The sequence below is a fragment of the Heptranchias perlo genome, chromosome 1 (assembly GCF_035084215.1).
Source record: "Heptranchias perlo isolate sHepPer1 chromosome 1, sHepPer1.hap1, whole genome shotgun sequence".
Lineage (NCBI taxonomy): Eukaryota > Metazoa > Chordata > Chondrichthyes > Hexanchiformes > Hexanchidae > Heptranchias > Heptranchias perlo.
The window spans coordinates 107,058,164-107,073,207 of NC_090325.1; the positions used below are offsets into that span (position 1 = coordinate 107,058,164).

The window sequence follows — 15,044 nt, forward strand, 5'->3', positions numbered from 1 at the left end:
TTCCTAGGTAGAGATGTTAAATATCTTTTGAGTGCTTAGTCACAGTAAGTTGTTGAGCTATTAATTTAAACTAACCAACAGATTGTTAAAAATATGCTTCTGGAGCTGTTTGTGATATTTGTGAAAAGTGAAGAGTAATTGGAATGTACTCCAATTCCTACAATTGAAGACTTTAAATGCAAATTGGAAAATTATAATACTGCTATATACACACAACTGTTTTTTTTTAAAAAGGCAAGATTTGAACTTTGGGAATTTATAGTCTGACTTTTTTAGGCTTTCCAATCATACATCATAGCAAATTGAAAGAGTCTTTGTGATTTCATTTTTATTTATAGGAATCTGAACGACAGCACCAACTTAATAACAGGCCTCGTCATAGCTCCATTCTAGATCAAAGTGCCTATATTTTTAGCTAGGCTTCTGGAAGACTAGATTAATGAATTGTAGCAATCCTTTATCACGGACAATTGTTCTAACCTATTTTCCAATGAACTACCACTAATTGATTTTGTTTAACTCAAAATGCAACACAAATGTTCCTGCATTTGCATGTAGGTAAATTAAGCAATAAGATGTACATAATAATACCATGTCTGTGGATGATATACAGTTAGTATTTTTGTGTAAAGAATTAAAAATATTATACCCTTGAGATTGGGTGCTGCAATGGAATAGTGAAACACTTAGCACCTGGTTTTAAAATTTAAGCCAAACTGATGGGATACTTCCATCACCCCTTAAGCTGTAAGGCTGCTAATTGAAAAGAGTTTTGCAATTTTTCTTAATCTTGTTTCTAATGAGCGTGGTTTCATAGTTCAGTACTACTCATAATTTGGTACTAAATTAGCAATATCAGTTGAATGTAAAGAAATGGTCTTAAATGGAAATCGCACATTAGTGCCAGGGTGGGGATGCACTCTTAATTCTTAAATTTGGGGTTAAGGTACTTTGTTGGAGACTATAGTTGTAATTTTATCCAGCATCATTATACCTGCTGTACTTAGGCAGGATGTATTTGATGCTAACTAGCTATATTAAAAAAACATTCTATTGCCCAGCATATGCATAGTTAAATGTGATCAGTATTATTGGTATCCTAGAAAGAATCATTGGTATCCTAGGACTAAAATGATAAACACTGGATAGATGATGATCAGATGTTAGAAAAAACTTTCCCTATTGCCTGCTGATACTTTATTTGTTACTGACTGAACTGACATCAATCGGCTGACATCACAAAACTGAATGGTCACCTACCAGCTCGTGTGTGCAGTAAACCCTTGGCTGCTTCTGGAATGTGAAACTTTGCAGTTACTAGTCTGGAGTACAGTTATGTCACTTCTAACCAATTAGCAGTCTGAGCAGATTTTCACACTATAGATGCAAGACACCTAGATTTATTCACTGCTTTCTGATACCTGCTTAGAGAAACTTTCCGAGGCTGGGTATTAGATGTATAGAGTTAAGTTTTCTTTGAAGAAAAAAAATTATGGTCTCCTTTTGAATGAAAAATGTGTATATGTTCCATTTGTGATGGTATTTCTTAGGCATTCTATTTCTATAGCATCTACCCTTTTTAATCTGTACCATGTTTTAGAACAACTTGGTTTAACAACTTGCAGTTCTTACAAATGCACAGGATTGAAATTTTAAGCCAACATGCACAGCGATGGAAGCGAGTCCCTCAGATTACTGTTATAAACATAAATTGGAATTTAAATGTAATAGTGTAAGTTTGTTTATGATGTGATGACTTTAACTTAATTTCATGTACAGTAGTTATCCCTAATGCCAGCATGTTAAATATCATTTTAGGATACTTTTTTTTCCAAAGCAGGTTATTTATATATAAATAAGTGTACAAAGTTGCCTAGTTACTCAAAATAGTAATAACAACTTAGATGTTTTTTCTGGATCTTTTTAAATAACTCAACCAAAGCACATTGACATTCTCTGAATTTTAGCAGTTTGATTTCATTCTTAAATCTAATTTGTCCTTACTTCAAATTTGGTGTAAATGCCAATTTATATTCCTTTGACGTACGAATAACTAAGATGTCTGGAAAAAAAATTGTAGCTTTTATGATATGTCTTTTTTGCAGGATATGCGTGTGTAGGTATAAAGATTTTGGCACAGTATTCTATCGTGTCAAAAACTATCTCTCACTTTACAAGCGAGCACCTCTACTTCGAGGAGCTGATTTTGAACATTTGAGTTTTCAGTGTAATTTTTTAAAGTGATGTATTTAAACAATTTAGTTATCTTTAATAATTGTGGCCTTTTTTGGAAGAAGACATTGCAATGCCATGTTTTATTTATATTTATTTTATTTTTACAGTTATGAGATGGAAACTGATGCAGGAACGTTATCCAACTCTACCCAGGAAACTGGTTGCATAAACCACAAAGTAACCGCATTGAATGAAATTTTATCTACATTATGCCCTAATCATCAGAAACTTCTTACTGCAATGCTAAAGTGTCTAATGCATGAAAAAGGTGCTTCCAGTGTGCAATGCAGAGATCAAAGGCTTTCACAATGTCGAAATTCCTCATCTTATTTCATCGAAAATAAAGCACGTGAGGAATTGTGTAATTGTAACGGATTCAGATGGTGTGAAAATTGCTCCGTGCGAACTGTACAGCCAGTTGCTTTTCCATGCATTCCTCGCTACAGTTGCATGAAAGACCTACATTGTTTATCATGCAATAAAGGCACTCTTGGGTGTTTTACAATAATAAGTAATGGAGTTTGCAAGGAGTGTAACAAGAGCAATATATACCAGGTTTACACTGGGTCTTATGAACATTTTTCTGGATGCATTTATGCTGAAGGAGCTACCATTCAAGCTTGCAGTGAACTTCCAGTTGAAAAGACTTGCAACATAGAAGCAGCAGAATCTTCTGCCCTGACATATAATGTCAAAGATTATAGTAGACCACGAAGTCCGTCCCCTCCACCTTTATCGCCAGTAAGAACTGACGGGTTCGAAATTGATGGAATGAGCAAAACTGTTTCAGCCTTGGATGCTAATAGTATTGAACTTATCATCACTCAACCTCCCTCCCTTTCACCAGAAGAGGAAGAGGACTGTGGCCCAGGGATCTCGAGTCAAAATCAGACCAAATCAAAGTTTGCAGAAAGAATCCAGCAAGGAAGGGATAAATTTGAGGTAGTTGATGGTGAAATTACTAGATCATCAGAGTCTGAGAATGATCTGGAAAAAGGTGAAAATTCTGCTTCATTTCAGGAGGTAATGGAGCGAATAAATGAAAAATTGAAATCAATAGAAACGTCAGACGAAGGCCAAATTTTGGCCAACCTCTCCAACAGCGATTCTTTCCAAGGAAATAATGGTAATCTTAAATTGAGAGAAATTGCAACTACTTTGCCACACAAGGAAAACGTCAGTGATTATAGCCTAATGGAGTTACTTAAACAGCACGAGAAAAACAGAGAAAATCGAATAATTCAGACCCGTTTTCGGAAACGTCAAGAAACATTAATTGCTCTGCATAACTCTCCAGATTCTCCATCATCTCGACGTCAAACGGTGCAAATAAAAAGAGACCTTGCAAATCTTGACCAGCTTTTTTTAAGTAAGAAATCAACATCTGAAAAATTTGGAAAGAAATCAGCAAAGAGCTGCATTAAAGATACAAGTTCACCAGAAAGAGAATATTCATTTATCAGTGAAGATTTGCAGAATGTTAACAACATAAGTACATATGTTAGTTTCCCTGACCAGTGTGAAGCTGAATTTAAGAACTTATCTGAAGAATGTGTAGCAAGTGAAATTAGAGAAGTAACAGTGTGTTTAAATTCATCAAAAGAGAGTTCAAACTCACATCTGTTAAACACTCCTGAGGTAGATGAAATCAGTGTGGAGACTCCAAGGGAGAACACTGAACAGTCAACAGCTGATCATGGTTGTAAAGAAACTCCTGCAGGCGTGCAAAATTTTGAGAAAATGGATTGTAGGTCCAACATTGGCAGGGCCAAACGAAATATTCTGCCTCCAGAAAGATTTTCTATATACATTACTGAGCCTAGAAAAATGTTCTATGCTGCCTGTTTTTCAGAAAATCTCCAGCGAAGACCTATTAAGGCAAAAAAATCTGGTATGGACTGTGAGAGTAGTGCTTGTGAAATGTCTAACACTGACAGCCCCATGAAGCAAGGGCTACATAGTGAAGAGCAGGACAGTATAGTTGTATATGAAGTGACTGAAAGTTTAGAAGTAGCAGCTTCTACTCGACCTGAGCTCCTGAAGGGCATAAATAGTAATAGTTCATTAGGCTGTGAAGAACATACAAATGAGCCTAATTCATCTGAGGTGATACATCATGCATCACCAGAACCAAATGAACTTATGGATCAATACAATAACAGAAAGCAAAAGACACCTACAGTGTTAAAGGCTGACCCATTGGAAACTGTTTGTTCCATGGAACATAATGGCCCTGCACAGCCTGATGTTTGTATTGATATTTGCACTAAGGATAACTCACAATTTGTTGACAAATGGGGATCTTTGGAGAACGCAGTAAACAATTTACTTTCTGGTGGTCCTGAACCTGGAGTCACAAACATACTTGACTCTAATTCACCGTTGGCAAATGACTGTCTAAGTGTAAATCCTTCATTGGAGCAAAGGTGTCTACATCATGCAATTTGTGAATGCTCAATTCATGAGAATACTGGTTCTACAAATAAAACTGGCCTGGGTCAGAATTGTGCAATTAACTACAACAGCCCCATAAAGCTCATGTTCCTCTCTGAGGTAAGCAGTGATGAGGGAGTTAAATATACGCTGACATCTGTGAGCTCTTCATCTAAGCTTGACACAAATAGTTGTATTTCGAAGGTTGGTCCTGAAGAAATTCTCAAAACACCAGAGGAAGGTAATTCATCTGCTACTGAAAGTGCTAATACAGTGGAATATTTCCCAAATTCATCTGCTGAAAGTGGTAATACAGTGGAATATTTCCAAAATGTATCTGCTGAAAGTGGTAATGCAACAGAATGTTACCAAAAGTCATCTGCTGCTGAAAGTGATAATGCAACAGATTGTTTCCAGAGTTGTTCAGAAAGTTCTCTAACAACCTGTGAGGAAGTAAATTGCAATCTTGAAATGGATACATTCACTTGTAATAGTTCTCTTTGTTGCTCAAGCAGTTATGCACAAAATGATGCTGAAGTTGAAATTATTGATCAGATGGTAGAAATAACGGTGGCTTCAAAGGAAATGGATGAATCGATTCTAAAACGAAAACCTGGCCGTCCCAAAAAAATAGGTCCACCAGTGGAAAAGCAGATTAAAAGACCCAAGGGCAGACCACCTAAACCTAAAGTAGAGTTATCAGAACCTGTTGAGTGTACAGCTGAAGCTCCAGATACTGAGAAACTCAATACATCATGTTCACCTTCCACAGATGATAGCCGTAATATTAGAATTACTGTTGTTTATGGAAGATCAAGAAGGTTCAAAAGATTTGTGTCTGAGAATGACAAAATTGTAACAAATAATCATCTTACAAATACTAATGAAAGTGATTTAAAGCAAACAGAAGAAATTGTGCAAAGCTCTGCTGCAGAGGAATTGGAACGCAAACCGGATAGTTCTGCATCTTCACTGACTGAAAGTGAATATGGATATGATTTAGTTAGGCCCATAGAAGATAAAACTGTTTCACTTCATACCAGTGGCAATGCTATTTGTCCAAATAGTAAGCTAACAGCTGTTAAAACTTCTAAAGGTGGTCAGCGAAAACCTGGGCGTCCTGCAAAAGTGAAGATTTCAGGTATATCTGTAACAGTTGATGCAGTATCACCTCAGGAAAGAAAAGTCTGTATTAATAGTGTATTACCTCCTTTAGACCTAGAGTCTCCACCTTCAAATAAATTATCTACAGATACACTTATCAAAGTCTGTGATTTATACAAAGAGTCTTCTGTAAGAATTCAGAATGATTTTGAAACAAGCTCAAAAGAAAGTGTTGGTGAGAAGAAAGTAAAATTTGCCCTACCCTTGAGGCATTCTGTTAGAATTAGAAAGCCATCTCTGTACTTCCTGCATTCCTTTGCAAACTCCTCATTTTCTCAAAGTAATGCCTTGGTACGTAAATCACGGAAGCTGCTTTTAAATAAAGCAGGGACTGAGCTTGCTAAAAGCAGAAAGTTAGGTATTAAAGTGGTATCTGAGAATATCACCTCAAATATTACATCAAATATTACATCAGAGAGTAATAAGGAGGAAACCAAGAATGAAGTAGCTGAATTTGACTCTGGTTTTGAAATGTCAGCAAATCCAATTTTTATATCGAGCACTTCACTCAGGTGGTGGCACACCTCCATTTCAAAACAAACTTTACAGGAGGAACTTGACATGCGATTTGAACAGATAAATAGTGGTTGGCTTCCTGTTGATGCTGCAGAACTGATGATTACTTCTGACAAAAGAAAAGATCCAATTCAGTTAGAAGGAGTAACCAAATCGGTGATGGTTGCAGATGATAATGAGCAGGTTCAAATTTCTCCTGTCCAAATGTTGTTTCAGGGAAATTGTAAAATGGATAAAATTCGTGCATGGTTTATGCAAACAACAGAAACTCATTCTTTATCCATTGTAAGAAAAGAAAATGCACGTGATCCTATTGAAGTTCTGAATGCTAAAGGAGTTATAGCAGCAGGAAGTCAAGTTGATATCTGCCCAAGCCCTCAGGCAGAACATTTGAAAAAGCACCTTAAAAAATTTGCACTAGAATCCCCTGTAAGACCAAGAGGGCATTTCCGTCTGTCAAACAGAATGTCTAAGTTTAAAGTCTTTAAAGCTAAAAGAAGGCTTCTGGTAGAACATAACAAAAGAGTTTGCTGTAAACCACAACATTCCAGCCACAAAAATTTGTCATACCATCGCAGAGTTCACTGCAAACAATGGAAGTCTGTTTGGAAACGTGTAAATGGAAGTCCACGATACCAAAGTCTGAAACAAGACACGGTGAACATTGTAGAAAGCAAAAATAGTAAAAAAACTGAGCTTGAAATAAATAGCTTTCCAACTGAAAGAGACCCTGTGCTACTGCCCAATGGAAAGGAAAATGAAAACCAAGATAAATTTATATCTGTAAATAACCTACGTGCTGGTTTATCTGGTTGTGCAGATGTACAGAACTTAATTTCAACAAACGACTCCAAATGCAAAAGAACAGAAAAACTAGAAAGTACAGCAAAACATTCAGAACAAGAAGAATCTGTTGTGAAGGGGCAACAAAAAGATACTTTGCGAAATGCAAACTGGAAACTGGGGAATTTTAAAGAGTGCAGGGTATTTCTAAGGAAGATCAACTCTCTGGATCAGAGCCATTTCAGAAATTATGGTGCTTGGCAGCAGTCCAAAAATAGCTCATCTGACATTAAAGGCACAAGTAACCTTCAGAGGTACACTGAAGAAAATAGTGATCCATGCAGTGAAATAAATGCCCCTGCTGTTAATGCATTTGAAACACAAAGCTTAAACTCTCCAGCTTATACTTTATGTGAACTAAAAGGGAAGAGAAAGTACAAAGAAAGGACAAGTAATGAGAATGAGCTAAGCAGTTCGCTATCACAGAAAGTTAAGCACTTTGCTAGCAAGCAGTCAATGCCCTTCCAAGTTGACAGTGATCATTTCCCTTCATTGGGTAACAACAGTAACCCAGTAGATGAAAAGAGTTCACAAAAGGAAAATGCTGAAATAGTGAAGATTAATATAGGGAAAAGAAAAAGACATACAGGTGTGAACGCAGATGCAACATCAGTGAAGAGGGTGAGACGATCATCTGTTGAACAAAGATTGTCGTATAATCAATTACAGTTCCAAATAGGTAAGATTAAACTATTGGAAAAGATTTATTAATATCATAGGAAGATTGATTCCTCTGTCATTTTCAACCCAAACATTTATTCGTGGCGTATGTTATGGCCCTAATATGGTGACGTGAAAAGAAATTCTGGTTTTTAAAAAAAATGCTACTGAATATAAAAATACAAAGTTTGGCAGAGGATTACTGTCTTGCTTATCTACTGGCACTTTGCCATCATTCTACACCCTCTGAGTGTATGCATTGTTCTATAATGGCAAATGAGGCCAATATAGCCATCACCGTTGCTGTTTGTGGGACTTGCTGTATGCAAATTGGCTGCCACGTTTCCTACATTACAACAGTGACTGCACTTTAAAGGTAATTGGTTGTAAAGCCCTTTGGGACGTCCTGAGATTGTGAAAGGCGCTATATACATGCAAGTCTTTTTTCCTTTGTGAAAGCTTCACTGTCTCCAGAAGAATCGAAGTAACTGGACACATGAAGAAAGAGGCTGCACTTAGGGTAACCTGCAGATCCAGATGAGTAAATTAACCAATTTGCATTCATGGCATGGAGCTTTGTCCACAATAGTACGTTTTGGGCATTCTTACCCCAATGTGATTTTTCATCATTTAAATTAATAGACGGCGGAACTGGGTTAGACATGACTTCACCTGGATTCAAAGCCATCTCACTGATGGGATGAAAGTTTCCTCTGTTTTCTGACTCTGAATTTGGACAGTCTCAATCCAGTTCCTGGTGGACCTGGGTCTACAGCACAAAACTGGCACTAATTGGTTGTGTCACTGAGGCCATAGGACAGCTGGTGTGGGAAATGGAACAATTGTCATACTGGAGCAACAGGGATGTTCTTCTGAGTGTGAGGCTAAGGTACATTTTTGGACGAAGCTTTACTCTGCATCTGGCTGTATTATACCTCACCTGCAACGGCTGCATGTCAACACTAGGTGCTTGAAATGGGAAGGGTTTCATTCCCTAACACTTACATCCCATAGCTTGGAAGAGCACAAAAAATGTAATTAAAAGAAGTGAAAAGAAAAAGCTTGGAGTGGGTTGGGGGGATGGGGAGCAGGACAGGGCACACTCAAATTCCCACTCTGCATGAAGCTGTACACCATGACCACAAATTTGTACATCTACCCCTATGGTCTCATGATCGGGTGAACTGGGTGAATTTTATTCACAAACTGTCTACCAAGATTTGCTACTATTATAGATTCCAACAATAACAAGACACCCAGTGTGAGCAAGCATTGGTCACATAGCTAATGGGTGAATTACTGCAGCATTTGGTCTTGGGTGGCTTTCCACTGACAGCAAAGGATATTAAGACTACCAGTGTCTCAGATAAAGTGTCATTTGGAGCTCAGGAGGATGTAGCCATTGAGAGCATTATACATTTTTTTTTTAAAAGCTTGTAAGCCATCCTGGACAGGAGTTGGCTTGCCAGGTCTTCCTCAATTTGCCTTTCATATTAAGGGTGGGTTCACCCCAGAGACCAAGCATCCACTTTGGGGCAGACAAGAGGGCTGCAGAAAAGAAAGAGAGCAGCCTATACTGCACAATGACTCCTAGTTGCTGCAGAGGACTGCCATACTGGAGGGCCATATCTGACTATTTTAGGGTAATAGTGCCTGATCACATGAAATGCTTATGTGATGCAAATTCCCCACTTCAAAATTTAATGGAGTATTTTCTGGGAGAATCCAAAAATGTGCATTCTGTTTACTTCCTTTCATTGCTGGACTTGGTTTCTTGTGTGTGGATTTTACTGAGTTTGTTGAATTTTTTTTAAAATATTGTTTTCAATATGATTTGATTCTTGTTTACTTTGTTTAACTTTTTTGCCTTTTTAAAAAAAAAGTTCCTTTGATAACTGGATATATACTTGAAAAGGAAAACTTTGCAAGCCAATATGGAAAGAGCAGGCGAGTGGAACTGACTAGATAGCTCTTAAAGAGCTGGCACAATGGGACAAATGGCCTCCTTCTGTGCTGTATGATTCTATAAACAATCTCCAAAGATAACCAAATAAAACTCTCCTTATCCATTACTACATTAACCCTTTGTTTGCCCCCCTACCCCCAATAATTCAATCCGGAAGGTAAGACATAAATGGGAGGATACTGAGAGGTGTAGAGGAAGAGAGGGACCTTGTAGTGCATACCCACAGATCTCTGAAGGTAACAGGACAGATAGTTAAGGTGGTTAAGAAGGCTTACAGGATACTTTCCTTCATTAGCAGAGGCATAGAATATAAGAGCAGTGAGGTTATGCTAGAACTGTATAAAACACTAGGCCACAGCTTGAGTGCTGCGTACAGGTCTGGTCACCACATTACAGAAAAGATGTGATTGCACTAGAGAGGGTACAGAGGAGATTTACGCGGAAGTTGCCAGGACTGGAGAATTTTAGCTATGAGGAAAGATTGGGTAGGCTGGGGTTATTTTCTTTGGAACAGAGGAGGCTGAGGGGTGAATTTAATTGAGGTGTACAAAATTATGAAGGGCCTAGATAGAGTGGATAGGAAGGACCTATTTCCCTTAGCAGAGAGGTCAATAACCCGAAGGCATAAATTTAAAGTAATTGGTGGAAGGATTAGAGGGGAGCTGAGGAAAGGTTTTTTCATCCAGAGGGTGGTGGGGGTCTGGAACTCACTACCTAAAAGGGTGCTGGAGGCAGAAACCCTTGTCGCATTTAAAAAGTACTTGGATATGCACTTTAAGTATTGACAAACCTACTGGAGTTTTTTGAGGATGTAACTGGTAGAATAGATAAGGTTGAACCAGTGGATGTGGTTTATTTGGATTTTCAGAAGGCCTTTGATAAAGTCCCACATAAGAGGTAAATTAAAGCACATGGGATTGGTGGTAATATACTGGCATGGATTGAAGATTGGTTAACAGACAGGAAACAGAGTAGGAATAAATGGGTCTTTTTCAGGGTGGCAGGCAGTAACTAGTGGGGTACAGCAGGGATCAGTGCTTGGGCCCCAGCTATTCACAATGTATATCATTGATTTGGATGAGGGAACCTAATGTAATATTTCCAAGTTTGCTGACGACACAAAACTAGGTGGGATTGTGAGTTGTGAGGAGGATGCAAACAGGCTTCAAGGCGATTTAGACAAGTTGAGTGAGTGAGCAAACACATGGCAGATGCAATATAATGTGGATAAATGTGAAGTTATCCACTTTGGAAGGAAAAACAGAAAGGCAGAGTATTATTTAAATGTGATAGATTGGGAAATGTTGATGTACAAAGGGACCTGGGTGGCCTTGTACACCAGTCACTGAAAGCAAACATGCAGGTGCAGCAAACAGTTAGGAAGGCAAATGGTATGTTGGCCTTCATTGCAAGAGGATTTGAGCACAGGAGCAAGGATGTCTTACTGCAGTTATACAGGGCCTTGGTGAGACCACACCTGGAGTATTGTGTGCAGTTTTGGTCTCCTTCCCTAAGAAAGGATACACTTGCCATAGTGAGAGAGTGCAGCGAAGGTTCACCCGACTGATTCCTGGGATGGCAGGACTGTTGTATCAGAAGAGATTGGATCAACTCGGCCTGTATTCACTCGAGTTTAGAAGAATGAGGGGATCTCATTGAAACATAAAATTCTGACAGGGCTAGACAGACTGGATGCAGGGAGGATGTTTCCCCTGGTTGTGGGGTGCAGAATGAGGGGTCACAGTCTCAGGATATGGGGTAGGACATTTAGGACTGAGATGAGGAGAAATTTCTTCACTGAGGGTGGTGAACCTGTGGAATTCTCTACCACAGAAAGCTATGGAGGCCAAGTCACTGAATATATTTAAGAAGGAGCTAGATAGATTTCTAAACATAAAAAGCATCAAGGGATATGGGGAGAGAGCGGGAATATGGTATTGAGATAAAGGATCAGCCATGATCATATTGAATGGCGGAGCAAGCTCGAAGGGCCAAATGGCCTACTCCTATTTTCTATGTTTCTATGTAAATGCCATAACCTACAAGGCTTCGGACCAAGTGCTGGAAAGTAGGATTAGGCTGGATAGTTCCATTTTGACCGGCACAGACACGATGGGCCGAATGGCCACCTTCTGTGTTGTAAATTTTCAATGTTTCCATTTTAAACACTGGCCTTTCGACAAGTTATCAGAGGTTTGGAGAACCTATGGATTAACTGCCTTCAGGAGGGAAAGGAAGAATCAACAATGGTCAGGTGCATTAAACAATATCACTAAGGAAGATAACAGAAATCAAGCATTTGGAAGCCGTTGTTTAAGGAAATAATTGGTCATCAGAGAAGACATAATTCATTAGCTGGCATTTTGTCACCTTTTAGCTTTCTTGGTCAAATGAAGCAAAAGGATCATTGTTCACAAATGGGCTACTGAAATCATAGTACAATAATAAAAAGATCCTAATTTCCCCTGTAGGATCGTCTGATTAACCCTTGTTAAACAAAGTCAGCTTCATTTGAAGAATAACAAATTTGTAGGTAATGACCTTTGCTAGGATTGATATGCTTGGATGACATTGGAAAGTTTGTGTACAGAGATATTTTAGCATGTTTTAATTTTTTTTTTATTTTTATATATAGGAAACTCAAGTTGATGCAGGATTATGCCTTAACAATGGATGGCTGGAATTAAACAATACATCATTTGCTACCAAGACTTGGCACATCTTATTATAAATTGGGAATTTTAAGAAGAAAGTTATCTTGTCTCACTCAGAATTGAATTAGTGCCTTAATATTCAGCCTACTGATTCAGGTTGAATGTATGTAGCAGTATCTTTTGTGTTTGCTGCTTTGTAGCCAAAACCTGAAGCTGTGCGAACAATATTGTAGATATCAGAGGTTGCACTAATACTTTATGTACAAAATTTCTTCTTACTCTCCTGCTTGCTGCCTTGCAAGAACTGTTAAATATCTACAGATTAACATTCCTCTAGGTTGCTACTAGATCTCATACATGTACTTAACAAAAGCATTAAATGTTTAACTATTCATCCTTTTTATAAGCTTTTCTGTTCGAAGTTTATTTGCACCAAGCACAGTACAGTTGTATGTCACGATGCATTAAGGGTTCATATGACTTTTGTTTGGAAGGGAAATGATAGAGTATGACTTATTTTCATTACCCATGTTTTGGAAACCAGGGCACTTCAACTATTGTACTTATTTTACATTACACTTTACTCACTTGCTGTGTATATTCTGTGTTGTAAATTTTTTTATAAATTTGTATCCTAAGTGACTGGTTTGATAAGTTTTCAAAATTTAAATTGTGCTTTTATGGAAACAGATCTTACTGCAGGAGTAAAACTACCTCAAACAGTTAAGCGATGGTCTTGTCTAAACTTTTTTTGCGGTGGGGGGGTGGGGGGTGGGTGGGGTGTGTCCATTGATCTAATATGTGTAGACACTGATGGTATCTGCACCATTTTGTTGCAAGTCTCAACAGCAGGTATTTGGTTGCAGGCCTGAAAAAAAACTGACCATTGTAATGCCATCAAGGTCCAAGTACACAATATCAACCTATTTTGCCAAGTACTCTTCCTCAGTGATGTTTAACTTGGGGAAAATAAAACTTGTGCTTTGTTTCCAGATTACATAGTCTGGGTAGAAGTGCCCTGTGGTTACTATTCTGAATGTGATCACCTATAAAGCAGAAACTGTCTGGAGGGTTTCTTTTTTATGTTTGTTGTTGGCAGCTCACCTGTTCACTGTCCAAAGCTGTAACTTTTTTTTGAAGTCCTAAGTTGCTGTGCAGTATTGTTCACTGCTTCTTAACTTAAGAGGTTTTTTTGCTTGGTGATAAAATTTTTTAAAATCAGTCTTTCATCATTTTTTTTGTTTATTTTTTATTATCCCATATGTTCCCAGGTGAATTTAAGTTGCTGGTTTTCTGTTTTTCTGGAGCTCACTAACATTCTTATAGCTTATTGATTTTAGACTTTGAGCTATCCTTGTTGCCCGTTCTAATACCTAGAAAAATTGAAAAGGAATCAGTGACCCAAAACTGTGCACAACACTCTCTATGTATGATCTCAGTAGTGCTTTAAAATGTCAGTAATTCATAAATCTGCCTATGCAACCAACAGACTACCTAGCACCCAATGCTGAAGATATCGGTGTTTGATTATTATACCCAAGTCTGTTGATCCACTATCTTTAACAATATGCTAGTCACTTGCTATTTTTTGCACCAGTGTGCATCATTAGTAAATGCGGTTCGTCATGCATTTATTTAATCAGTTGGTCTCATAAATATCTTTTTAATATCACTTTCCACAGAACATCTTCATTTCTCGTAATTTAATGTTCTCAGCAAAATTAGACATTCCACTTACAGTTCACTAATTGAGTACTTAATAGATTAGGAACAGTGAGAATCCAACAGCTGGTCGCAGTTACCCAATTAAACTCTACCATTGATACCTAATCTCTATTTGCTACTATTTAATATTTCATTAATTTAAACATCCTTATTGCCATTAGTTTTTGCTCCCATTTTAATAGCAGGCTTCTTCTGAGGGACCTTAGCAAATACTTTTTTCCCTCACCAATTATCTCTCCTTTCTTAAGGGTATGGGACTCCTTGTTGGGATACAGTTCACATTCTCTCTGATGCTATGCCCAAGAGCCCATTCTTCATATTTAAGTCTCGATTCTGAGTGTTGAAGTGCGATTACAGTGAAGGGAAGGTGGTGGCATCACAGCTGTGTGAATCTTTTCCTCACTTGAACACCAAAATCACTGAATAGTAATCAAGAGTGGAAACGGTGGCTGATTATTTTCCCCTTCTCCTTAACTCAAAGGTGATTGGAGCCGACTGTAGTGGTAACTCTGCACAGAGTAGGGATTAAACTGCTGTATTGCTGCTATTATATTGGATTTAGTGGGCTACAAGGGCCGTCTGTTCTTGCTGCACAGGTTTTGTATAGCTGGGGCAACCCCAAAGTAAAATTAACATTCGCTAAGGCCGACAACCAGGAAGACACGTATTTACTGAGCCTTAGTGCATCTGATAAGTTTACCTTGGGGTTGCCACCAGCTGTGCAAAAGCCATGTGTTCAGAGCTGATGGTCCTAGTGCCCACTAAACACAAAATTAAAGGTAGCTTATGGCTATGCTAGTCACTAGTTAAACCTGCTAGCACCAATAGGTAAACTCGTTCAATGTTTT

At 38.1% G+C, this 15,044-nt stretch overlaps 1 protein-coding gene across 3 annotated transcripts in view; it reads left to right on the forward strand.

The window, feature by feature from the left end:
• The window catches only part of lcorl (ligand dependent nuclear receptor corepressor-like), a 286,193-nt gene extending 272,995 nt beyond the window's left edge, over positions 1-13,198 (forward strand). For all 3 annotated transcript variants that reach the window (XM_067989305.1, XM_067989291.1, XM_067989297.1), the window contains exons 7-8: positions 2,343-7,870; positions 12,453-13,198. In XM_067989305.1, coding sequence (XP_067845406.1) covers positions 2,343-7,870; positions 12,453-12,466 — 5,542 coding nt within the window. In that variant the 3' untranslated portion in view covers positions 12,467-13,198. The remainder of the gene's footprint in view (positions 1-2,342; positions 7,871-12,452) is intronic.
• Positions 13,199-15,044: the final 1,846 nt, after the last annotated feature.